The sequence below is a fragment of the Hyaena hyaena genome, unplaced genomic scaffold (genome assembly GCF_003009895.1).
Source record: "Hyaena hyaena isolate Hyena2069 unplaced genomic scaffold, ASM300989v1 scaffold_238, whole genome shotgun sequence".
NCBI lineage: Eukaryota > Metazoa > Chordata > Mammalia > Carnivora > Hyaenidae > Hyaena > Hyaena hyaena.
The window spans coordinates 1952674-1978935 of record NW_024080870.1 but is presented as its reverse complement, the minus strand read 5'-3'; the positions used below and the strand labels follow the sequence as shown (position 1 = coordinate 1978935).

Sequence of the window (26262 nt, the reverse complement as noted above, 5' to 3'; positions counted from 1 at the left end):
CTGGACACGTGTCCACATTGTTACCAAACTTGGCTAAACGCGGTGGGCCGTTGCCCTTGCCCTACAATGTGCTCCTGCTCTGAGCCACTCTCGTCAGGGGAGGCAGCGTCCACTCTGCTCACGCTGGGAGCCCAGCCCCTCGGCCCGGCGCCAGGCCTGCTGACCCTGCTTCTGAGAAGCTCGTGCTGGTGCTTCTGCTCACCGGCCTGCTGCTACCTCGGTCTAGACCCTCGTTTCTCACCAGGGATCTGCCCCAATGGTGTCCCCGCTTCTCCTCCTTCTAACCCACACTCGGACTTCCAAAGGCAGAGATATCGGTACTTTCCTCCTTACGGGGCGCCTGGGGGGCTCAGTCTGTTGAACATCCGACCTTGGCTCAGGTCATGATCTTGTGACTGGTGGGTTCGAGCCCCACGTCGGGCTCTGTGCTGACAGCTCCGAGCCTGGAGCCTGCTTCAGATTCTGTGTCTCCCTCTCTCTCTGCCCCTCCCCTGCTTGTGCTCTATCTCTTGTCTCTCTCTCTCAAAAACTAAATAAACATACAAAAAAAAGAGTTAAAAAAGAAAAGCCTTCCTCACTTCCCCGCGGCCTTCAGGACAACACACAAGCTTCCAAGACCCATTAGGCCTCCAGCCCAGCCCGGTGCCCAGCACACCCCCTCCCTGCTCACACATTTGTGCTGCGGCGCCTCTGACCGTCCCGTCCCCACGGCTCTCCTCCCAAACCTCCTGTCCTCCCGTCCTGCCCTTCGGGACCAGCCTCAGATGTCACTTCCTCAGTGAAGCCTCCGATGCCAGGCCCACGGCGCAGGCTCACACCTTCCTCTTGTGTTCACACGGCTCGCCTGCCATCACGTCATGTTGGTTTATCCAACCATGGATTCTGTGTCTCCCTCTCTCTCTGCCCCTCCTCCTTCTTCCACTCTGTCTGTCTCTGTCTCTCAAAATTAAATTAAAAACAATTTTAAAAACACAATAAGTAAATAATTATTTTAAAAAAGCAGTGAGCAGTAGGCTAGAGTTTGATCCTGGCTCAGCCACCAGCTAATTTGGTGACATGAACAAATTTTGACTAGTTTTGACTTCTAGCCAGCAAAGGGGACCCTAGCCCTTGCCCCTCCATGTGACGGGGCTGTCGCCTCATTGACAAAAGGGAAAAGAAATTTGGTTAGGGTGGGCCACGTTGTAGTTTGTCTAGCGCCAGGTTGCCTGGGTTCAAGTCCCAGATCCAGCCTTTACTAGCTGTGCGACCTTGGGGAAGTTGCTTAACTTCTCTGAGCCTTCCCTTCACCTCTGAGAGGCGGCTAATTGTTAGCACCCACGTCATGGTATTCTTGTGAGGAATGAATAAGAGCTCAGAACAGCGCCTGGCACATAGTAGGCACTAAATGTCGCCTGCCGTCGGTGTGGACATTGGATGGAAAGGGTCTGGCCTGCGCAGGCGGGACCATCCTCAGTGGCGTCCGCCCCAGAGCACCGCCAAACCCCAGTGTCCTGTCTGGTGCCGTCTCTGCGCCGAGCCCAGTGTTGGCTTTGTGCCCAGAAGCCCCAGCCGCAGCGAGTGCAGAGCAGGGCCGCCCAGGGCAAAGGGGCTTCCGCCAGCCCCGGGGCATCTGGGACGCCTGGATAGTCCAGCATGGCTCGCGTCCAGATACCAGGGCGGGAGGCTGAGCTGACCTCTGCCTTCCTGAAAACAGAGGCCAAAGCCACCAGCAGTCCCAGTGCTGCGGGTGGTGGGAGGGGCCTTGGCGTCCCTCTGGCAGTGCCCCCCCCTCCCCGCCAGGGTTCAGCGCCCAGAGCTGCCTTGGCCTTGGCCTTTCCAGCGCGGGCTGTGGGTGGAGCGCCTCTGGGCTGAGGGAACTCCCCCGGACCTCCAGACGCCAGGCATCTCAGGTCTGTTTTGAAAAGCTCCACACCTCGGGATTGACCTCTTGCTTACAATTCCTGGAACGGGCTCCGACTCGGGCTGAGGACGGGCCCTGGTTTAAATTGTAGGAAGGAGTCCGAGGGTGGGCCGAGTGGTCAGCTCGGCAGCGCGCTCTCCCCCCGCGGGAAGCTGGCCGGCTCGCTCTCTTGTTCCCCAGCACATGCCAAAGCCGCTTCCTGTCAGCCGCAGAGGCTGGGGGTGGGGTGGGGGCTGCAGGGGTGGGCGGTGAGGGGTGTCTTTAGAGGAAGGGGAGGAGAGGAGGGGCCCTTCACTGCCTGCAGGCACGTCCCTTAACCTTCTTTTCACCTGTAAGACCTGTGGTGATGTCCCACCACCCATGCTGCTGCTAGATGGCCGAGGAAGGGCCGGTGAGTCACCAGCAGGACTTTGTCCCCACCCAGGGCTAGACGTGCAGCACATGCTCGTGCGTGCGCGCGCGCGCGCGCACACACACACACACACACACACACACATTGGACCAAGGCAAAAGCAAGACAGCATCTCTCCTGAGGAGCCCGCGAGGAGGTGCTGACCCTCGGCATGTCCTGTTTGTCATCTGAGCTCTGACTGGAGATTTCTGGGAGCACCGTCCCTCATCCTGTCGGCCATCAGAACTTAAAACTCCCTGAGCCGCAAATACTCCATCCGTGTGCGGAATCTCTGTTGCCCGATACCTCCTGGGGCTTTACTCCCTCTCCTTCTCCACCCCTGCTCTGGTCCTGACACTCAGATGATGCTTGCACACCTAAACCCGTTCGCTGCTTTTTCCACCGTGGCTACTGATTCTTTTTCCTGCAGAAAATTCTTATGAATCTGAAGTTCTAATACCCTGGGATGTCTGTTATTTTCTGTGATTATTTTGGTGGGTATTTTATAGCATGGGGAGCATTTAGGCTGTTGATCTGGAAATACTTTCACGTGGTTCCTACATTGCACTGAAATCAGTGTACTACTGTGCATGTGCTACTGTCTGGGTGAGTCTTTTTAGTGACCAAGGAAAAGCCATATCCAGAATCCAGACCAGTCTCCAAGTAGATCAATAAAGACAACGTTCGATGCAGTGGGGCCAGTGAGTGAGCCAATAGGATCAAAAATACCAGAAACAGTATTTTTTTTAATGTTTATTTATTTTTGAGAGACAGAGGGGGACAGAGTATGAGCCGGGGAGGGGCAGAGAGAGAGAGGGAGACAGAAGCTAAAACAGGCTCCAGGCTCCGTGCTGTCAGCACAGAGTCCACACAGTACTGGAACTCAGGAATGGCGAGATTATGACCGGAGCCAAAGTCGGACACTTAACCTACTGAGCCGCCCAGGTGACCCTAGAGCGTATTTCTGTTTTTTTTTTTTTGTTTTTTTTTTTTTAGTTTTATTTATTTATTTTGAGAGAGAGCACAGGGGAGAGGCAGAGAGAGAGGGAGAGAGAATCCCAAGCAGGCTCCACACTGTCCGTGCTGAGCCCAATGTGGGGCTCAATCCCATGACCTTGGGATCATGAGCTGAGCTGCAATCAAGAGTCAGATGCTTAACTGACTGAGCCACCCAGGCGCCCCTAACGCGTCTTTCTTAATCAGGCCCTCTCTAGTAAGCCCAGTTCTAAATACCCAGCCTCAGCTAATGGGCCGGTGCGGGGAGACACCGCCTCCCCAGATCCCTCCCACCTGCTGCAAAGATTGAGGGAAGTCCCACCAAAAGTAAAGGATGCAGAAGTGGCTTGACATTGCCCTGTCGCCTGATGTCAGTCAGGCTGCCGTGTGATTGTCATTAGGCCCTAAGCACGTGAGTGGGGAGGAAGGTGGCAGAAAATGTCCTGGAGCCGGTGTTGGAAAACCGGGGGTTGGAATCCCAGCCCGGCCCAACTTTGGCAAATCACCTGAAGCGTTTGTGAGCCTCAGTCTTTCATCTATAAAGTGGGGATAATGATACCTTGCCCTGCCAGCTTCACAGGGCTGACATGAAGGTCCGACATAAGACACGCCATGTAAACTGCAGCTCGACCTCTAATCACGAGGAATCATGTGGGATGACCCCTCGGCGCACCCCCTCCCCAGGGACCTACTTCTCCCCCAACGTCTTAGGGCACACGTGGGCATTCCTGTGCGCTGTCGCGGTTAGGGGCGAGTTCACGACTCCTCCCTGAAGAATGCCCGTCTTTCTTGTCATGTGGCAATGCCGCTGGTGAGCCTGCACGGGTCAGAGGCCAGAGGCCAGAGGCCGGGGCTGGGAGGGAGGGCCTGGCTGGATCGAATATCCCGCGAGGGACGTCTGACCACGATCTCGTAACTGAAATGGTACATTTGCTTTGCTTCTGGGATTCTGCAACAGAAGACTTGGAACGGTCAACATTTGGAGAGAACTAAAGACAACAGACAGAGCCCCCGAGGGGTGAAATAGGCACCTGGTAACGCCAAGGAAAAGAAGAGGGGGAAAATGCAATCATAGCACACTATTTGGCTGTGTAGTTGACCACAGTTACGGGGTCAAAATGTAAAGGTCGATGATGGACGTATGGCCAAACTGTATGGAGATGGGAAGGGTGGCAGGTGGGGGCCGATGGGGGTGAAGAAACTCTCCCCTGGGCAGGAAGCCGGTGTTTACAGTAGATGAGTAGGAGGGGAGGCACCTGGCTGACTCGGTCAGCGGAGTGCACGACTCTTGATCTCCGGGTCATGAGTTCAAGCCCCAGGTTGGGTGCAGAGATTACTTAAAAAATAAAACCTAACAAAAACAAACATACGGTAGATGAATGAGGAAAGAGAAGTGTGTGAGTATTGTTTGGAAATATGGAACTCTGGGGAAGAACGCAGCTGAAGGGGTAAAAGGGATTGCTTCCCGAGGCCCGGAACCGGGGTAGGGCAGACGCTGTGGTTTTTCATCACATGCCTTTGGTTCTATTATCTTTCGTGTGTTTTTTTCTTAGTCATCATGTGTAGTATATAGATCAAAACATATTTTTTAAAAGAGAAGTCCTGCAAGTCCTAAGACTTTGATTTCTGGACTAGGACTTGAAAAGCTCACCTGCGCAGCCTCCCACCTCCGGGCAGGGGTGACGCCCAAGCCCAGGTGGCCTTTCAGAGCGTCCCGCTCAGCCCCTGGAGAGTCCGCCAAAGGGACGGCACCGTGGCTTGCCTTCCTTCCTGGTCAAAGTCGTGCTGGTGCATGGCAGAGGCTACTGGCAAGTGCTTGTTGACATTGAAACCCTGTCTCCCATCCTCTGAGGGGTCTCCCACTGAGCTCAGGACACCCTCCGGACCTGACCTTGCTACTGCTTCGCTGTGGGATCGGAGCAAGCCACAGCCTCCGTTCCTGGTCTCAGTTCCTGTCTCTGGATGATCAGGGCTTTGAGTTTTCCCAGAACCTCCACAGTTATGCGTTTTTAGAACTACAAACGATAGCAGGTAGCTTTCTGTGCACCAGGCACGGCTGTGAACAGAGGGCAGATAGGTAATAAGCAAGTGAACAAAGTGAGATACTTTGAGACCGTGAAAGTGCTTGGAAGGAAACGAACCAGGGGGGCAGGACAGACAGTACCGAGGTGGGGGGGGGGGTGCGGCGCGTGGGTGCTTCTTATCGGTAGATCTGGACGCTTCTCTGAGGAGCGGCTGTTGGAATGGAGACCTAGATGATGCGAGGGAGAACCAGCTATGGGGGGAAAGGAGGGTGACCTCCAGGGAACTTGCTCCAGAAAACTGAGATGAGGCCAGCCCAGTAGAGCACTGAAGGCCGCAAGGGACAAGGGAAAGCAAGAGGCATCGGCATTCAGTACGACATTTTTTGGAGGGAAAATAAATCTCTGTGAATGGCAAGGATAAATTCGGTGCCACCTTGGGTTTGGTGGGCCGGCCTTCATGGAGCCCCCAGCCTCGGGGGTTGTCTGTCCTTCTGTGACTCCGGAGATGGTGCAGGAGGCGCTGTGCAGGAGTGAAAGATGGGTCAGTGTCACGAGGAGGGCACCACTGGGAAGTGAGGGCCCAGGAGGTGGCAGCGGCTGGTCTGTATGGGCCAGAATCACACTTTCTGGGGAACTAAGGGTGGTAATGAGTCAAAGACATGGCATTAAGTCTTCTGCATCCACCCAGGGCCGTGCACAGCCATGGGTCCCGTAGGTCAACTTTGAAGATAGATGGCACAGCACCAAGTGTCCAGTATGCTAAATTGAGCCAAGAAATTAGTAAAATCAACTACATGCTGGTATCCTTTGACCCAACACCCCCAGTTCAAGGACTCTGCGGAAATAAGTGTAAGGGGGCGCCTGGCTGGCTCAATTGGTGGAGACTGTGACTTGATCTCAGGGGTGTGAGTGTGAGCCCCACGCTGGGTGCAGAGTTTGCTTAAAAATAAAATATTAAAAAGAAAAAGAAATAGGTGTGAGGATGTCCCTGCGAAGTCTAGCATGAAATAGCAGGATGTCTGGAAAGGACCTAAATGGCCATCAGTAGGGAACCGGTTGAGCAGACCCGCTTTGGTCACACAACCCAACACCAGGCAGCCATTTCCACAATGAGGTGTAATCCCTTGCGCTGAAAGAGAAGGATTAGTGGCGGGAAAGCTAGGCTGGAGAATGGGCTCTCAACTCCACACCCCGCTCCCTCCTCAATGAAGGGAAAGTAGGTCTCTAAAACAGACACTTGCCCCCCCCACACACACACCCCCCCCCCCGAGGGAGGAGGTGTGCAGAATTGCCAAACTGGTGCCACCCTCCATTTAAGTCTGAGCTACACCAATCCGGAAGGTAGACACTGGATGTCCCCTCCAATCAGGAGTGAAGGAGTGAGTGAGGGGCGGAGCGTGAGGCCGGAAGTGTTACTTTGGTGCAACTCCACACAGAAACCTGCAGAGTGTGGAATAAGTGCTCCCACATAACTATTTCTGGAAGGATGCAAAGGAAAATGGTAAGAGGGGTTCCTGAAGGAAAGAAAGTAGGAGACTGGCCTCAGAGATAGTGCTAAAGGGACACTAGGTGTAAAGATGCAGGAGTGAAGGGTCCTTTAAAGATCCATGGGATCTCTTCTACTTAGGAATGGTTTCTTTCAAAGCCTCTGGTGAGGTCACTAGCAATGTATTAGGTCCACAAGTTCTATCTTTTTGTCCCATTTTGCTTTTATGGGAGGTCCAGACATCATCATGGGGGAGCACTAAGTAGGTTGCATTTACTTCTCTATTCCGTAATTTTCATGGACACCTGACAGTTTAAACCAATCTATAGCCACCCTTGTTTGCCCCTAGATCTTTCTCTTACACTGGACTCAAGATCTGTTGTAAAACTTAGCCTCTTCTCCACAGGAGATCCTTCCTAATGTCTGGAGTTCCAACCAGACTCACTCCCAAGTGTTAAAGCAGTGCCTCCCAGACATTAGGCATTCCAGAACCACCCTCAGGCTTTTTGCTGACCCAGAAGACCTCTTGTCCTTTTATTTACATAGTATTTTCCTTAAATGACTCATGTTTTAAAACTTCAAATTTGTTTCAAAAGGATACTTCATGTTCCTACTATAAGTAAGTAGTGTTCTTATGAAAAGAACCTTCAAAATGGATGTAATAAAATCTAAGCAACATTCTTAAATTCTAGCTACAGTAAATGACCTACAAAAAGTTCTGTCTTTTCTTTTTGGGAAAAAAAAAGGCAAGTGTTTGAGACGGGCTAACACCAAACTGGGTCTTTTTCCTTGGTGGACTCAGAAGGATTAGTCGGGACTTTCTCACTAGTTGTGTGTCCATATGCTTTTTGTCATCTGAACTAGATAATATATGAAGTCCATTATCACCCAGCATTTATAGCCCTGCCTGATTAGCTTGGCTTTTTAGTAGGAGTCAGAAGCACATCTGTTTGGAGGCAGCCTATGATGGCCGCTAAGAATGATGCAGGCGTAAACAAAGGAGTATTTGTCCTTTTAAAAAGAATTGAAAGAATTTCTGAGCTGGTTCATGGGTTCTTCTAAACGATGATGCACAGAATCACAGCTGGGACCGCCCAGGCTGATCTCTGCAGCCCAGACTCCTGGCTCATCAGTCGAGTGAGTCCTGGGTCTCAGGGGTTCACCCAGTGTGAGCCCATGAGCCTCCGCCCCCATGAGGGAATGATGAGTCCGGTGAGTGAGGGAGCATGGTCAGAGAGGACAAGCCCCCGTGTATGAATGCCTTTGGTGCTTCTGAGCAGCTCTCCAGCATCACTTTTATCAACTTGGTACAACCCTAGTTCTTCTGCAAGATTTCCAATTTCACTTTGCTGTCGCCTCCTATGGTATGTTATTCAGACCGTCCAGCCATGGTAAAAACTTTACCCTGAAATCTCAGTGGTTTAACATCCAAAGGCTTCTTCGTCAATCACAATATCTGTCCAAAGCGTGGGGCTTCAGTGAATGGTGGCTGCAACATCCCGGCCACTTCACAGGGGAGGGATGTGGCAGAACGCACACCTGCTCTTCGGCGGGTAAATGACATGTGTCAGGGTTACTTACAGCCCATTGGCCGGAATTAGTCACAAGGCTCCCGCCTCACTGCGAGGGAGGCTGGGAAATGTAGTCCTGTCAGGCTCAGGGAAATGAATGCGCTGCACCTGTCTACCATACGCTGTGTTTTCATTTTGTTCACATAGGGATGGAGGTTATGAGGAGGGGTGTTTGAGCGGGGATTAATTTGATAAATGGCCGTATCGTTAGGAAATATGGTCGTGTTGGGATCACTTTTGCTCTGGTAGGCACCATCTCTGTGATCATGAATACTCCGACCTCAGGCTTCCTCAGGAGCTGTGAACCTCCTAGGGCATTCCCACCATAGCCTGGTGGGTGGGGTATGGGGAACAGCATTTGAGCATGCATAGAGCCGCTCCTTCCTGCCCTGGCGCCCACAGCGTGCTGCTTTGACGAGGCGCCACGCTTTTCCGAATCAGCGATTTTGATCGATTCTCGCCCATCCTCCTCCACGAGAGATATTTGGTATCTGGATGCAACACGGAGCAGCTCCTTCTCCCAGACTCAAGTCTCTACGGGGAAGGAAAGATGAGAAGAGCCGTCTTTTTTTTTTTTTTTTTTTTAATTTTAAAAATGTTTTATTTCTGAGAGAGAGAGAGACAGCATGAGCAGGGGAGGGTCAGAGAGAGAGGGAGACACAGAATCTGAAACAGGCTCCAGGCCCTGAGCTAGCTGTCAGCACAGAGCCCGATGCGGGGCTTGAACCCACGAACCGTGAGATCATGACCTGAGCCGAAGTCGGACACTCAACTGACTGAGCCACCCAGGCTCCCCGAGAAGAGCCGTTTTTGATCTTCCAAAACCCCCACCAAAAATTGCCTGTTTTTCACTTAATTTTGCTCTTTTGTTGACACATGTATTTCTTTCTTTCACTTCCTTTAGCATCTGTCTCCCTCTGGGCTTTTAACGCAACCCCTCTCCCCACCGTGCCTCGTGAAAATGTTGGTGCTCCTGGCTTTCATCATCGTCTTCCACATCACCTCTGCGGCATTGCTCTTCATCGCCACCATTGACAATGTAAGTTCCCTTTCTTTCTGACCTTCCCAGAATGCCCGGATCCCACAGTCTGTAGAAAGCAGGACTGAGAGCTTCCCCAAGGTGGGTAGGATATGGGCTTGTGCTCCCTAATTGACATGCCCCTCTCAGCTCAGGCCTAAGCGTGGAGGTTCAGGGCATCTCACGGTTAGGTCTGGGTGCACAGGCACCTGGGTCGTCCGTCCCAGATCCCCCCACAGTGCCTGGTGTGATGCCTTGGGTGTAGGAAGCTCTTTGAGGGTGCCGCTTGAATTCAACCTTCCTCTAGATAAGTATCTCCACCTCAGCACTGCCATTTGGGGCTGGACCATTCTTTGCTGTGAGGCCGTCCTGTGGAATGTCAGAAGCTCAGCAGTATCTTTGGCCTCCGCCCACTAGATGCCAAGCACCTTCACCGTTTTGTGACAACCACAGATGTCCTCAGACATTGCCAAATGTCCCAGGGTGGGCAAAACCACCGTCAGGTGAGGCCCACCGCCCTAGATCCCCCAGGTGACCCACCCCAGGTGTTTTCTGCCCCTCCTGCCCTTACCATCTTACAAATCAGGAGCCCTCTTGTTAGCCCACCTAACCTTGAACTCTTTACTTTCATATGCAGCCTGCAGCCGTATGGCAGGGATGCATCTGATAAATGACCTGTCGGTAAAGACCAATGTCTGCTGGCAGGAAGTGAAGCTTTGTACCAGAGGTCCTCTGTGGCCCACACTTAGCCTCCAAGGCCTGTCTTCAATCCTGGTAATTTCAAACTCAGACATTTAGAGTCAGAAACACAGCTCGGAAAGCCGCGAAGTTCACCTTCCACGTGGCCCCAGTGCTGCCTACATCTAGGCCTCCTGTTGGTTAATCATCGTATAGTCACATAGGCACCACCTGCCACCTAGCGAGCACTCATCATGGCCAGGCCCTTGTACGTGCCCGTCTCATTCGGTCCCCACCTCCCGCCTGCCAGATAGGTCCTGTTCTGACCCGGTGTTAGGATGAAGGAGCTGGGCCTCCAGGCAGCGAGGACACGCGTGCTGAGTTCACCGGAAGTCAGTGGCCGAGCTGGGATTTGAACCACTCCTGACCCTAGATCCCGGGAGGGAGGTGATTGCAATGAGCAGTCTGGGTTCCTGAAGGTTCTCAAAGAGTTGCTCCGAGTGGCCAGGGCAGAGATCACATTGTTGCTGTGGCTTAGAAATATTTGGGCCTCTGTGAAATAAATGGTAGTGAATGTTCTTTTAGAATCCCCTTTTCCTATGCTTTGTATCTACCCCTTTGGGATCCTGAAAGGGTCTCAGACATCATGAGAGGGATGGACAAACATGAGTGCAGAAGAACCCTACGTCACAGCACCAGCTAACCTCTGGGGCATCCATGGGTATTGGTAGTGGCACTTACTGAGAAGTCACGGATGGACTTTTTTTTCCCAGTCGAGTCATGGTGTTCATTATGAGTTAGGAATCGCTATGGGCATGTAGCTGGTACATGGTGGGAGCTTAGTGGATGTTTGATGACTGGACGGATGGGAGAAGGAGGGCTCCAGTCTTTGGGTGGATAGAAGACAGAAGGAAGGCCCAGCGGGGACGGGGAGCTGCAGAAGCACAGAGAGGAAGAGAGCATTTGGACCGAAAGCAGAATTTTATCTGATCGTTTCTTCCACAGCAGGCTTTGCCCCTGGATTTCAGCCTTTCTGGCTGCCCCCTGACTTCACCCCTGTAGTTCATGCGGGTTTACTGCTGTGTGCTCTTGTTACTGTCACATGAGCCTCATCCACTGCTGAAAACCAGCCGATGGGCCCCACGTGGGAGCCTGTCGGACGTGCAGAATCCCAGCCCCCACCCCAGACCTCTCAAATCAGAATCGGCATTTTTTTCTAATTTTTTTTTTAATGTTTACTGATTTTTTTGAGAGAGAGAGACAGAGCACAAGCAGGAGAGGGACAGAGAGAGATGGGGACATAGAATCCGAAGCAGGCTCCAGGCCCTGAGCTGTCAGCACAGAGCCTGATCCAGGGCTTGATCCCGTGAACCGTGAGGTCATGACCTGAGCTGAAGTCGGATGCTTAACCGACTGAGCCACCCAGGTGCCCCCAGACCCTGCATTTTAAGCCGATTCCCAGGTGCCTCATGCATACACTGCAGATTGAGAAATGTGGTCCCGTCCCCAATATTTATTTACCGCTGTGCCTCACACCTGAGTACAAGTCAGTGTTTTCGTGATTAACCAGCTGCTCCTCCCTGTGTTTCCGCTTCCTGTTACAGGCCTGGTGGGTAGGAGAAGACTTTTTTGCAGATGTCTGGAGAGTCTGCGTCAACAACACAAATTGTACAGAAATCGATGCCGACTATAACGGTGAGTGCGAAGCTGATACAGAAACACCGAGCGGGAAAGGAACGCTCAGGCGGAGGGCCCCCTGTTCGATGCTTTCACGTCCCTCCTGCACTCCTGGGGTACTTGCAATAGTCTGGCCCAGCGCTCCGTGCAAGCCAGAGACAGTGGGGGGTGTGCAGAAGCCAGCCAAGCTGGGCCCACCCCCTCCCCCCTCTGGTTCTTGGCCAGTCAGAGCTTTTGTTTCTCACGAGGTGCCGGCAGGTCTGGTGTCTGATGAGGCTGCTTTACCTGGTTCGGGCACAGCCACCTTCTCCCGTGACCTCACAAGGCGGAGAGCGGAGAGGCCGACAGGCCGCTGTGTCTCTTCTTAAGGACACTCATCCCACTCGTGAGGGCTCCACCCTCACGGCCTGGTTCCCTCCTGAAGGTCGCAGGTCCTGATGCCATCCCAGCAGGGGTTAGGATTTCAATAGAGGAGTCTGAAGGAGACACATTCAGTCCACGGCAGCCCATGACCGCACCATGCCTGGGGAACTTGCTGAAGCACAGTAGGATTCCTGGTGCCTACCCCAGAAAAACGACTCTGGAGTTTTCTTTTGTTTTTTGGGAATCTGTATTTTTAACAAGCTCCCAGGTGATTTCTGAGATGGGGCAAATTTGGGAAACACTACTCTTAGCCAGAGGGCACAACCTTGGCCCCACATTGGACTTCGCCAGGGGGACTATACCCTCCAGCCCCATGCTTTGTCCCAACACCAGAGATTCTGATTTATTTCATCTCAGTGTAGCATGCTGGACTTTTGTTTTTATTTTATTTTTTATTGCTTAATGTTTTTTTAAATGTTTGTTTATTTTTGAGTGAGGGAGAGGCAGAGAGAAAGGGAGACAGAGGATCCAAAGTGGGCTCTGCGCTGACAACAGCGAGCAGGATGCGGGGCTCGAACTCATGAACCAGGAGATCATGAGCTGAGTCGAAGTCAGATGCTCAACGGACTGAATCACCCAGGCTGCCCCTGGATTTTTATTTTTAATGGAGCTATAATTGACAAATAAGAAACTGCCTACTTCTTAAGGGCTTGGTTCAAAGAGTTTTCTCAATTCTACATATGCCCATGCAAGAGAGAGAACTTTCCCATCACCCTAGAAAATTCCCTTGGGCCCATTTCCACTCATTTCCTGCTAGCCCCGTCCCGAGGGCAACCACTTCTGACTTCTGTCGCTATAGTTCCCTCTGCCTGTTCTTGGACTTCATACAAATGGAGTCGTACAGTATGTGTTTGTGTGTGTGTGGGGAGGGGGCTTCTTTCCTCACCGTAAGGAATAGCCTGAGGGCCTAGGTGCTCTGTAGATGGGCATCCCAATGTAAAGCCAGGAAGAACCATGATCCACTGCTCTAAACATTTCATAAGTACTTCCAAATTGGGGCGCCTAGGTGGCCCAGTTGGTTAAGCGTCTGACTTCAGCTCAGGTGACGATCTGACGGTTCATGGGTTCGAGCCTCACCACAGGCTCTATGCTGTCAGCGTGGAGTCTGCTTGGGTTCCTCTGTCTCCTTCTCTCTCTGCCCTTCTCCCTCTGTTTCTTTCTCTCTCTCAAAAGAAATAAATTTAAAAATAAAAAGTACCGGGGCACCTGGGTGGCTCAGTCGATTAGGCATCTGACTTCGGCTCAGGTTATGATCTTACGCTCGTGGGTTCGAGCCCCGCAGTGGGCTCTGTGCTGACAGCTTGGAGCCTCCTTTCAATTCTTTGTCTCTCTCTCTCTCTCTCTCTCTCTCTGCTCTTCTCCCACTCGTGATCTCTCTCTCTCAAAAATAAAAACATTAAAAAAGTACCTACAAATTACGCTTTCCTCCAGTCAGTTTCAGGCAAAATTGCGGAAAAAGAAGAGGGAGGTTTGTCCTCAGGTTTTCCTGTGCGACTTTGGTCACTGTCCCCTCACCCATCTTAGCTGCGTCATGGCGGTAACATTCAGCCCTTACACGGGCCTCCCCTTTTGCTGCACCGCCTACAGTCCTTACATAGATGGATTCCTTCTGCGTCCCCTGAGGCGGGGGGAGCTGAGAACCACACAGATGTGGCTCCAGCCTGTGCCCTTGACCCCTTCTTGACAGCGGCAGTGTGCGGCTTGCACTGTCCTTCCTGCGCGCAACGCCCTCCATCCAGACAGCTCTTGTTTCTGCTGAGTCTTCCTTCCGCCGAGCCTTGCTCCCCGAGGCTGATCCGAGAAACCTCCCTTTCTCTTCTCCCGAGTAGCGGTCATAAGGCTAATAACTCCCTTCTATTTAGGGGGTATTAGGTAGTCTGTTCACAGAGCACTTTCTGAAGGTCCCTCGGCCCCGTGAGCCCCAGATCCCCAGGAATCCCCCCTGGAGACTTCTAATCCTGGTCCTGCCCATCCTCACCCCTCCAGCCAGAATCTTCGAGGTTGGACCCTGAGGGTTTGTCCTTAAGAAACAAATCCCCTACCCGTGAGGCATGCATATACCCAGAGCAGAACAGGAGGGTCTTGCTCTGCTTTCCAGATAAGGACGTCGGGGATCATGTGGTCCAGGGCGCAGAGGGACACTGCAGGGGAGGGGTAAGGGGTGCTCACGGCGTGCAAATGTACCCCCTCACTCGGGAGCTGTCACTGTCGCTCTGCACCCCGAGGGCCCCAGGGGTCTGTGGTCCTTGGTCACGCTCTCTTGCCCTCTCCCCACAGATTATTCCACGGTGCAGGCGGTCCAGGCCACCATGATCCTGTCCACCATCCTGTGCTGCATTGCCTTCCTCATCTTCATCCTCCAACTCTTCCGCCTCAAGCAGGGAGAGAGGTTCGTGTTAACCTCCATCATCCAGCTCTTGTCATGTAAGTAGAGCGACGGGCTTCCTGGAGTAAAGAGCAGCCGGCAGGTGAGGACTTAGGAAGGAGAAGCCGGCCGCCATGCTGCAGCGGAACGTTCTAGACATCAGAGTCTGGAATTCAGTGAGGGGGTCAGGGCAGGCATCCTGAAGACATGAAGTGTGAGCTGGGATCTGCAGGGTAGGGAGGAGTTGCTCTCTAGAACGTGCTATCTTGCTATGCGGGGGAGACGCAGAGCTTCCCCCAGGGAGAATGCCCCTGATGTGTGTGTGTGTCGCGGATTCAGTCAGGGTGGCTTTTGGCCTCAAGTAAGAGAAAAACCCAAGAAACAAGGGCTTCAGCCACAAAGACCTTTACTTTTTGTATACGACAGAGAGCTTGAAGGTGGAAGTGATTGCTTCCATTGATTCTTTGATACGTTCATGTTCAGAGTGCCGGTGAGGACTTCCTCATGGCCCCGGGAGGGCTGCTGCAGCTCCAGACATTCATCCTAACATAACAGTATCTAGAGCGGTAAACTAGGGCAAGAACAGCAACAGAAGATGCTTTCTCCTTCCTGTCTGTCCCTTTCCAGAAAGTGATATTTTTCACTGAAGGACTTTTCTATGGCCAGAACTGGGGCACATATGGATCCATAAAGTATAACAAGTAAAAAGGAATAGATTGTGGGGTTGGAGAGGGGAGGAGTGGGGATGGTTGGCAAACTGTGGTTCCCTGGTCCAAATCTGGCTCACTGCCTTTTTTTTAAAATTTTTCTAAATGTTTATTCATTTTTGAGAGACTGTGTATGAGCGGGGGGAGGGGCAGAGAGTGAGGGAAACACAGAACATGAAGCAGGATCCAGGCTCTGAGCCGTCAGCACAGAGCCCAATGCCACGAGGCTCGAACCCACGAACAGCAAGATCGTGACCTGAGCCAAAGTTGGGCACCCAACCGACTGAGCCACCCAGGTGCCCCTCACTGCCTGTTTTTATAAATAACATTTTACTGGAACATAGCCGCCCTGGTCACTCACAGTGTCTGTGGCTGCGTCCATGCCCCAACGGCCAAGCTGAGTAGTTGCGACAGAGATTGTATGTGGCGTTCTAACCCTAAACTCTTCACTCTCTGGCTGATGCGTGGCTTAGACCGATTCTGACTTACCCTCTGGGCTGTGCCAACGGCCGGCCCAACAAAATTGGGTTCAGTAAGCAACATGTGCCAAGTCAAGCATCCACAATATTCTGCCACATGAAACGTGATCTTTCCAAGAGACTAAAAGTAAATACTCCCCAGCGATCGAAGCCTATGTACACCTTCGTCGCCTGCCGCGTCCCCTCGGGTGGCTGGTGCACACCATGTCGGTGGTCTATAATCTATTTGTTTTCTTTCTTTGGACAGGCCTGTGCGTCATGGTAGCAGCGTCCATTTATACAGACCGGCGCGAAGACCTCCATAAGAACAACGCGCAACTGTATTCGCTGATCATGGATGGCAGATACGGCTACTCCTTCATCCTGGCCTGGGTGGCCTTTGCCTTCACCTTCATCAGCGGCCTCATGTACCTGATATTGAGGAAGCGCAAATAAGACACCCAGAGCCAGGTGGCATTTGCTGCAGTATAGAATCCACATTCAGATAACCGTTTTGTATATAATCAATTGTGTGTGTGTGTGTGGTTTTTCTAGCAAACATATCATTTCCTTTAAAAGCCAAAAAAAAAAAAAAAGAGAGAGAGAGAGGAGTTTTTGCATTCTTGAGACCAGAGAGAGAGAGAGAGAGAGAGAGAGATGATGCAGGCTGGGACCCAGACCTCCTGCCCAAAGTCTTGACAAGACAAAGCCAAAAATCCAGCCATGCTCAAATCCAAAAATGTTCAGATGTTTCTAGACTGAGGCGATGTGCTGTGATGTGATGTGACGAGACACCAAGGACACAGGTCTCAGGGGACATCCTCCCCCAGGTTGGCGGCTTGCCTAGCCTCCGCTTACCTCAGCCCCCGTCCCCCCCATTCTCTCTGTGTTAGGGTTGGAGGTAGGGTGAGGGGGGTCTGGGTGAGGCATCAAGCCTCAAGGCTCCTCAGATGTTTAGCCAAGTTCCGTGGGAGAGACAGGTGTGTAGCCCCTGCTGCTCTGTATCCAGGCCAGAGCGCCAGCCCCCTGTGCCGGGCTGGGTCCAGAGAGCGCCTCGCACCTTTGCTGACAGTGTTACGTGCTTGCCTTAGGGAAGGTGAAGTTAAAGGGGGTTTGGACCGAGGCTCCCCCCTAAGGCAAAGAGTCTCAGCATGTGATCCCTGGCAACCGAGCAAGGTGCAGACTGCCCCTCCCTGGACCTATGGAATCCGCGTCTTCAGGGGCGGGGCCCGGGAACCTGCATTTCTAACAAGCTCCTTGGTTGAAGCTGAGGACCACAGCCCCGGGGCCGGGGGAGCAGAGCTGCCTCGTAAATGGTAAAGATCTTGTCATGGCGAGGTTCTGGCGGCCATCGGCCTCCATCCACTCTCGTCTCTTCCACAGCGGCTCACGCGGGGGCCAGCGACCCATCTGCACCCCAGGGCCACGCAGCAGGCAGCCAGACGGCCTAAGGGTGCCTCCTCCTCCCGTAAGTGGGAGGGCCTGTCCCTTCCTCCTGCCCTGCCTTCTAAGGCCAGCTGGCCTCCACTCACCCCCATTTCTAGAGCCTTAGCAGGTCCACCCACCATTCGCTCATTCATCAGCATAAAACCATGGACCGCTTGGTGTGCGCCAGGCCCAGGGCACACCAAGTGGGGATGGTCTCCTTGGGGACTCACCGTCCAATGGAAGAGGCAGATTAAAAACCGCTTAGGAAGACGAATCACAAAATATGATGAAGGCCGCAGAGAATGCAACCTAGGGTTCAAGAGATGCGCATGGGTGGGAAGGAGCCTGCTTCAGACCTGCCTATTTTCAAACGCTCCTGGAGGCGCTTAGATCTGCCGAAATATGTCTCCAGTCAGCCGCAGAGCGCCTTGATGGGGCGGTGGTGTCTGCTTACACCCCAGGAACACGTCTGTGGAGGGTCCCGGGGTCCCATCTGCAAATGCAGCCAAGAGAGGCTTCCAGATTGCCGTGGCCCTAGAACCTCACATGCACGGTGCCACCTAGGGAGGGTCCCAGTGACGAGCGCCCCAGGGGCTTCCCAGGAATAGGGCCGTGGGGCGTTTGTCTTTGGGGTGAGAGCACTGAGTGCGTGGCAGGTGACCCCCGGAAGTGCCTCTGGAAGGAGTTCTCCGCCCCTCACTGGCTGTAGCCTCTGCTTGGGGCGGCTGCCAGGGACGTGTGCCTGGGGCCTGTGTGGGACCCATCTGCCTCGTCTCCGTGCTGGCACTTTGAACTTCTGCTAAGTGGAGTGATGTTTTGCCCTAGCCCGGTTCCCGTGGAGCTGGGAAGATGTCCGGGAGTGGTTTTAGGGTCACCCGGATGCCAGTGCAGGATTGGGTTTTCTCTCCACCTGCTTGCTCGTTCATTCGTTCATTTTTAGCCGTGCATTAAATGTTTACTATGTGCCAGGCACTGTGTGAGGCTCTCAAAACACAGGGCGAGCAAATTCAGACATCTTCTTTGAGATAGGAACTCTTCATGGAAAGGCCACCAGTGCAACAACAAAGGGACAGACACAGGACAAGGTAATTGTCACCTCTTGTCTCCATGGAAAACCCGTTGTGAGTTTTCCCATTGTGGGTCACACCTCCTGGGTTTGCAAGATGCTACCTGAGCCGCAAGGAGGAAGGTGGGGGTGTGTGTGTGTGTGTGTCTGTGTGTCCCAGGGCTTTCTACCCAGGTGGCTTTCTAGAATTTTCTAGCAACCACAGTGTAAACAAACAAAAGTCTTAGAGCCCCACATCTGGAAAACCTACTCCCAGGCACAGTGTGAATTTCCTTCCTCAAAACTTGAGGGCTACCTGCGTATCTGAAGCGACCCCGTGGATTTTCCCGGCTGGTCACCACTGCTGTGGAGCACATTCAGAGCCCGCGTCCATCTGGGACGCCCAGGTTCTGTGAAAGAGAAATGCTTCCTCTGGCCGCGGTGTGGTGAGTGTCGGGAAAGAGAAAGAGGTGAGAGCATGAGGAAGAAAACGTCCAACCTTCTTACCTGTAGACAGAACCAGCCCTCACTTGGTGCTTATTCTCAGCTATTCAAGGACAACCCCAACGGAGAAAATTAGCCGAGACATCCAAGAAGCAACTATTAGGACCAAACATATGACAACTGTATTTGAAGGAACTGTAGTTTGCGCATTTTAGAACATTTTTATAAAGTACTGTAATTCTTTCGTGGAGGGGCTATGGATGGAGACAGACTAACTTGTTTTGTTATTTGCATTAAAATTCCTTTGGGTCTCTGTTCAGGTGAGTTTGGAGGATTGATTTGTTGGTTGGAGTGGATGTGTGTATCGGTAGCTGAATACAGGAAGAACGGGGTCCTTCCTTCCCCCTTCACACCCCACATACTCTCTGCTATACTTGTGTGCCTGGGTGCATTCCTCTTCAACAGGGCTTGAATCCTAGGATGCTCTGTATTTGCTGCTGAGGGAGACACCCCGACCCCGAGCCTGTATGTAGATGTACTCAACATAGTAGCTGGAAGATAGATAGACATTGTGGCTTCCTTTAAAGTCTGCCTGGAAGAGAAATTAACTTGCTAATAGTTGAAAGATTACTTACAATACGGTAGCTTAGACAGTTCTGTGTATTGAGGGACAGTGGCTTTGGGGAAAATGCTACGGAAAGGCTTAGGAGCTGAATCTGAATCTTGGGACAAAGGGACAAAATGTGACTTTAGAGTAGTTAGAGCCTTTCTACTGAATGTGCCTTTCAAGTAGTCTATTTCCTATATTTTATGTAATCTGAAACTGTACATGACAAATAAAGTTTGGAAGCAAACCGCTCTGAACAACAGACTCCAGTGTTCCCAACCGTGCCAGCCATCTAGTGGAGAAGGCTGCCATTTTGAATGGCAGGGGCGCCATTTCATTTCCCATCAAGATCATCATGTGCAGTTTTTATAGCGAGCCATTGATGTCTGAGAGTTCAGCACAGGGCAGCTCCACCCCTCTTTGCCTTTAATGGAACCCGCTTCCCAAAAGAATGATGCACAGTTCATAGGACCCTGTGCTGGAAGGCCCCATGCTTGGTTAGTGATCCACAAGTGCCATCTTAAAATTCACAATGATATTTGATCAAACAGCTCCACAGTTTCTACTTACAGTGGTCCCTGAAAATTATGTAGCCGGCCCTGTCCTCCAGTTTGCTTAATAAAGGCTTCTGCTCTAAAGGATTTGGTCAAGGGGAGGCTGGGTGGCTCAGTTAAGAGTCCAACTTCGGCTCAGGTCATGATCTCATGGTTTGTGAGTTTGATCCCCGTATTGGGCTCTGTGCTGATGGCTCAGAGCCTGGAGCCTGCTTCGGATTCTGTGTCTCCCTCTTTTTGCCCCTCCCCCACTTGTGTTCTCTCTCTTTTTCTCTCAGAAATAAATAAACTTTAAAAAAAAGTAAAGGCTTGGGTCATGATGAAAGTCAGATTATCTTTAGACCATACTCTGCTAAAAACTGAAAATTCAGCTAGAAAGAAATAAAGAGTATAGATACATCGGTAGATAAGTAGGTAGGTAGGAGGTAGATAGATGTTGGATGGATGGATGGATGGATGGATGGATGGATGGATGGATAGATGAAGGGAGGGAGATCTTGAATTTTTACCTAAGGAATGCCAAAAGTAGTGAGAACAATCTATCTGAGGAATCTACATCCCCTTCTTGCAGCCTGAAACCTCCAGGGGTTACTGCCTGTATTTGTGTGTCTAGGGTTTTTTGTTGGTCAGTTTGGTTTGGTTTTGGTCCACATGGCAGGTAGCTGATGGTCACTGCAGAGAACTCAATTTTCCGTATTTCTTCCATTTGGAAGAAAGCCTGTCATTCATTCATTCACCAAATATCCGTGGCCTCATGTGATTTATCCTGGAGAAGGTATGTGTGGGAGGGAATGTTCTGGAGATGTCTGTTCAAACCCATTGTTTCCTTGTTGATTTTGTGCCTGGATAATCTATCCATTGCCAAAGGAGTGGTGCTGAAGTCAACTACTATGCTATATTGCTGGCTATTCCCCCCTTAGGACCTGTTAACATTGCTTTATATATTTAGGTGCTCTGATCTTGGGTGCATTAATATTTACGGCAAAGGAGTCAATTCATCATGAGGATATTGTAAATATTTATTTGCCAAGTATTTGTGTACGTGTTATGGTATAAGCATGGTGCTGGCTGTCGGGTACATTGGGATAAACTTAGCCCCTGCCCTGGTTTAGACTTAGTCCCAATTTTTAAAAAAGCCGGGGGGCGGGGGGAGGGTGGGCACCTGGGTGGCCCAGTCAGTTGCGTGTCCGACTTTAGCTCAGGTCATGACCTCACTACCTGTGAATTCAAGCCCCATGTCGGGCTCTGTGCTGACAGCTCAGAGCCTGGAGCCTGCTTTGGAGTCTGTGTCTCCCTCTCTCCCTCTGCCCCTCCCCTGTGCATGCCCTATCTCTCTCTCGCTCGCTCTCAAAAATAAGTAAACATTAAAAAAAACTTTGTTTAAAGTGAAAAGAGGAATACTTGATGGCACATGAAAATTACATGAAATTCAAGCTGCAGTGTCCATAAATAAGGTTTTATTGGAACCCAATGAGGCCTGTTTGTTTAGATATGGTATGGGCTGCCTTCCCGCTGCAGTGACAGAGTTGTTGCAGAATGTGCATGGGTCTAATTCTATCTGGCCCGTTAGAGAAAATATGTGCCATCCCCTGGTCTATTCAGACAAGAAGGGAACTGTCTTTTTCTATGTCTCTTTTTGGGAACAAGAAGAGTTTTCCCAGAGCCTTTCGGCAAACTCTTCCCTGTGTCACTGGCCTGAGGATTCCAGTTTTCATGCTTCACCCAAACCCTGGCAGAGGGAATGAAATTACCATGCTTAGCATTGATCTCTTAGCTGGGTATCAGACTCCTTCAGTGAGGGATATACTTATGAGCCACACTCTTAGAAAAGAGAAAGGAAGAGGCGACGGACAGTGTCTGCCATGGTCCCTCTCTTCGCTGCCCAACATCCACACACAACTTCATAAGACTTTTTAAGACTCTTATACTTCATGAGATGTGCTAAACCCTTCCCAAGAGGTACACACCCTGAAGCAGAAAACAGCATCTCCAGCTCCAGGGTGGTTTGGTGACATTGATTTATTTATGTACTTATGTATTTATTTACAGGGTACAAGTGAGCGAGGAGCAGAGGGAGGGAGAGAGAGAGAAGCAGGGATTGCCCAAACGGGGGCTCATGTTTACCAAAGCTGGTCTCATGCTCACCTGACGTGGGACTCGAACTCATGAACTGTGAGATCATGACCTGAGCCAAAGTCAGTTGCTTAACCAACTGAGCCACCCAGGTGCCCCTGGGTGATGTTTTTTATCCTCTTTATCGGGTCCACACGTGGCTCCTGTGACTAAAAGCCAAGTCATATACGCCCATGGTCCCCCATATGTAATGAGGGGAGGGGAAGGAACAGGATGTCTATAATCAATGATCCCCTTTGGAAAATGGATGAGTAGAAAGAAGAAGAGTCACTGCCCAGTGGCCTAAGTGTCACAGTCAATTGTGAATATGGAGAACTTCCCCAATGGGGAGTGAGATCAGTGGTTGGTCGACCCACGGCCTTTGACTCCACTCAGTGGGACTGTCTCCCCACAGTCCTTCAAGGCTGTATCTGAGATGGGCAGTGGGGAGGAGGGCCCCTTCCTCCTTCCTGTGGGCGTGACGCCTGGTGTCTCAAAGGAGCCTCAGGGGTGGACATCACCGACGGGGTTCCACGTAAGGCCAAGCCAGCCAGACATCTTCCCTGGCTCTTTGCTGGTTTCTCAACAATGAGCATTTATTGTCACAAATTTTGACAGGAATCCAACAGCCGGTGGTTCTGCCTGATGGTCTTTCATGAGGGGGGCCTTACTCTGAGCCTGAGGAGGCCTGTCTCCTAGTCCCATCCCTCAGTCTCTCGAGGCAGTAACCTCAAGCTTTCATAATCCAAGCTATGTCCCTGGTCTTGTCCCTTTGTGGAAAAGGCTAGAATCTGGTGTATCTTTCCTAGTCATCGCATCCATGCCACTTGGCTTCCTGCCTCCACACCACTGATCTGCAAGGCTCCACAAATGACTGGCTTGCTCGCTGACAGCCTGCTTTTTTATGGCCCAAGTGTGAATGCTTTCTCGTTTTTGAAGAGTTGTGAAAAACATGTAGAGAAGGCTATGCAGCGAAGACCTTGTGTGGCCTGGATCACCTAAATGATTTATGGTCCCTTTATAGGCAAAGCGTGCCGATTCCCGGGTTAGAATTTGAGTCGTCCATCTCTGCACATCTCTGAATCACCGAATCCCATCAGTTTAGATTGCAGGCTTCAGGCAGAAAGAATCTCAGGAAAGCCACGTTTTCTTTCCCTCGTGCCATCCGATGAACCATCTTTGGCTCTAGATTGACCTTTTCTTGTTTTACATTTTATTTAGTTTTAAAATTTATTTTGCGAGAGAGAGAGGGAGACAGGACCTCAAGCAGGCTCTGTGCTGACAGCAGAGAGCCCGACCCAGGGCTCGAACTCAGAAACCGTGAGAGTCGGACGCTTAACTGACTGAGCCGCCCAGGTGCGGCTGATTGATTGACTTTTTCTTGAAGGAGCTTAGTGAGGGCTCTAGGAAGCTGAACGTTGTAACAGTCGGTGTGTTTCTACAGCTCTTCCTGATAGGACAGCATCCATAGGTACATGGCTGGGGTAAAACGGGGTTAAACATTTGGTCCTGGCCCAGCCCAGTCCACCACCTGGTTTGTGTAAACAGGATTACACGGGCATACAGCCACGGCCCCTAGTTTACACACTGTTCCCGCCTGCTCTAACAGGCAGGGAGCAGTGGTTGCCAAAGAAACCTTACTGACCACTAAGCCTGAAACATTTGCGATCTGGCCCTTTACAGAGAAGCTTGCCAAAACCGGGCATAAAACAAATGTTTTGCAGTCACAATGCACGGGCCACCGCTTCCCAGCCTGGAATAGCGGGGCCTCACTGCCCTGTGCTCTGCCCCCGCCACTGGCCAACTGAACATTTAGAGCGTCGCTTGAGGTGCCCAAATGTAATATCAGTCAGCTTTCTTAGCTGTAAGCAACGGGGACTCGGGCTGATTTAAACAGAACGGAGCTCAGTAAAAGGAAGCAGGTAGAGCACAGGCTTGGAAGTATGCAGTCAACTGCCCATGATTGCCTCGGATTTTTCCATAAAGCCGTTTGGGAAGGAAACCTCTGCTGTCGCCACAAGCTGGTGCTTGGCACCAAGAACTTGACCTTGTGAAGCCCACCGCTCCACCGGAAGGCATCTGTCTGTCTCCACCACAGGCATCCTTTGGATGCAGAGCCTTGCACGGTGCATCGATCGATGGGTAAAGATTATGTCAGGGGACCACACCCTCGCCGCAAGGGCAGCTGGGAAATAGCAGGCATTTTTAGTCTCTATAGTGGAAGGTAAGGTCTGCAACCCACCAAAACTTCCAACAAAGGAAGGAAGTTCAAAGGCGGGGCAGTAAAAACCCAATAGCAAATGTCTGCTACCTACTATTAGGATCCAGTTCCATATTTATCCACAGCTAATTCGTGCTCCCTAAACTTTATTCACCCATCTCTCCTTGTCCACGTGCTCTTTGCTTATAGTTGTATACAGCCGGGATTATTCCTTGCTGAACTTTTTTCTTTAAAGTAGCTGGTTTTTACATAAATACAGTTATTCAAAAGGAAACTCTAAGGTAAGTTGAAAATCAGCATTGATTGTCCTAAGTGATATAGATATGATTGAAAACAAGAATGCTATTAAGTATGGTACACACCGTTGTCTGGCAGTGGTTTTGAGCCTGAGGACTGCTCTTTCCTAAGGGGTAAAGGAGGTTAGTTACAGATGCATTGTGTTAAAAAATTATCAGGACTGTAACTGCTTGACATAATCAGACAGCTAACAAGAGAGGAGACAGTAACTTCCTCCTATGTGATGTGATTTTAGGTACCACCTAAAGGAGTTGGGGATCACTGGGTATGTTTGCCCCGTAATGATAATACAACAAAGCATAAACTAATATCCTCGCTGGAGTAAGGGAACTCACACGTGTGCTCGGATCCTATCGGATTTCCTGAGTCTGCTCTTTCTGAACTGGGTTTCCTCTTACAAGCTGGCCTCATAACATCCCAATCCAGCAGATTAGAAATGTGTATTTTTGTTTAGTCACGCCTGGGTGTGTGATGGGAAGCTTCCAGCCTCCAAGGAAGCCTGCCATGCCCCGTACCCTCGGCTCCCCTCTGACCACAAGCGCAGCGTGGGCTTCTGGAATGGCAGTGACCCAGGAAGGCGTTGTGCAATCCGCACAGGTAGCCAGTGGGAGCTGCGTCTCCACTGGGTGTCTGCAGGGCGCTAATTACAGAGCCGGTCTGCCTTTAAGGAGCTGATGTTTCTGACTCATCTCCTGTAGGGCAGGAGCTTTGATCTGCTTTTTCTGATCACTGCATTTCTGCCCCCACCCCAAGGCCGCGGCCCAGTACTTCTGCAGCCAAACCCTCTCGGGGAGGCAAGGCCAGACCACGGAAAACACGTGGGTCTCAGAAGCCAGGCCTGGGTTCCAATCCGACTCGGCAATTAGTTGCTGAGACGCTTCAGCAAGCAGCCTAGAGTCTGTGAACCTCGTGTCCTAATCCACAAAGTGGGGGTAGTGCTTGGTCCACTGGGCTCCCATTTGGCCAACATGCATTAAGCACCTACTGTGTACCACACACTGGGCTAGGCACAGAGATACAACGATGAACCAGGCTGAACCATGCTGAAACGTCCCACACACTCGTGGAGCTTACATTGTACTGGGGAGAAACTGACAAGCAAGAGAGTTAAAAAGTATACATTGGGATACAATCTGCAAAGGAAATCCTGTGCCAGTGCCAGGAAGACGGCAGCTCGGGGTAGGTGAGGCCTGACTGCTGAGCTGATGTTGAAGCTGAGACCCGCGTGAGGGGAGCTGAGGGCACACAGGACCTGGCGGCAGAGCCGGCTGGCCCTCAGGGCTATGGGGGCCCCGCGAGATGGTGCACGTACTGGGCTTGGCACTGTGTGGGGGACCCTGAGCGCTTGCAGACACACCAGAACTCCAGTTTACGGAGCACGGTCACAGGGACTGTGTCTTTTGATTCCACGACAGCCTGTGAAGTAGAGAAGGCTGACACCGTGCACTCATTTTTATTGGTAGGAAAGTGATAACAAGGGAAGGAAGGAGGCAAAGCCATTACCTTTGGTCTCTCTTCTCCCCAGGACCACCTCCTTCGGGGCGCCTGTGTGGCTCAGTCGGTTAAGCATCTGACTTCAGCTCAGGTCATGATCTTCTGGTTTGGGGGCTCTGTGCTGACAGCTCAGAGCCTGGAGCCTGCTTCAGATTCTGTCTCTCTCTCTCTCTCTCTGTCCCTCCTCTGCTCATGCCCTCCCTCTCTCTCAAAAATAGATAAACAGTTTAAAAAAAAACACCTCCTTTGATGGACGGTGGACACTTGCAAGATGGGCGTGGATGCATTAGCTACTGCTTTATAACAAGCAGCCCCAATGCACGCTGGCATACATCAAGTGTTTATTGTTTGCGTGTCCAGCAT

The 26262-nt window shown here is 51.4% G+C and overlaps 1 protein-coding gene across 2 annotated transcripts in view; it reads left to right on the top strand.

Moving 5' to 3' along the window:
* EMP2 (epithelial membrane protein 2) overlaps positions 1 to 18931 on the top strand; it is a 32800-nt gene extending 13869 nt beyond the window's left edge. The window contains exons 1-5 of one of the 2 annotated variants that reach the window (XM_039244382.1): positions 1798 to 1892; positions 9276 to 9410; positions 11672 to 11762; positions 14445 to 14591; positions 15966 to 18931. In XM_039244382.1, the coding sequence (XP_039100313.1) occupies positions 9333 to 9410; positions 11672 to 11762; positions 14445 to 14591; positions 15966 to 16153 (504 nt within the window). In that variant the 5' untranslated portion in view covers positions 1798 to 1892; positions 9276 to 9332 and the 3' untranslated portion in view covers positions 16154 to 18931. Of the gene's footprint in view, positions 1 to 1797; positions 1893 to 9275; positions 9411 to 11671; positions 11763 to 14444; positions 14592 to 15965 lie in introns of those variants that run through there. The other variant, XM_039244381.1, reaches the window with a different exon arrangement.
* The last annotated feature ends 7331 nt before the right edge of the window (positions 18932 to 26262 follow it).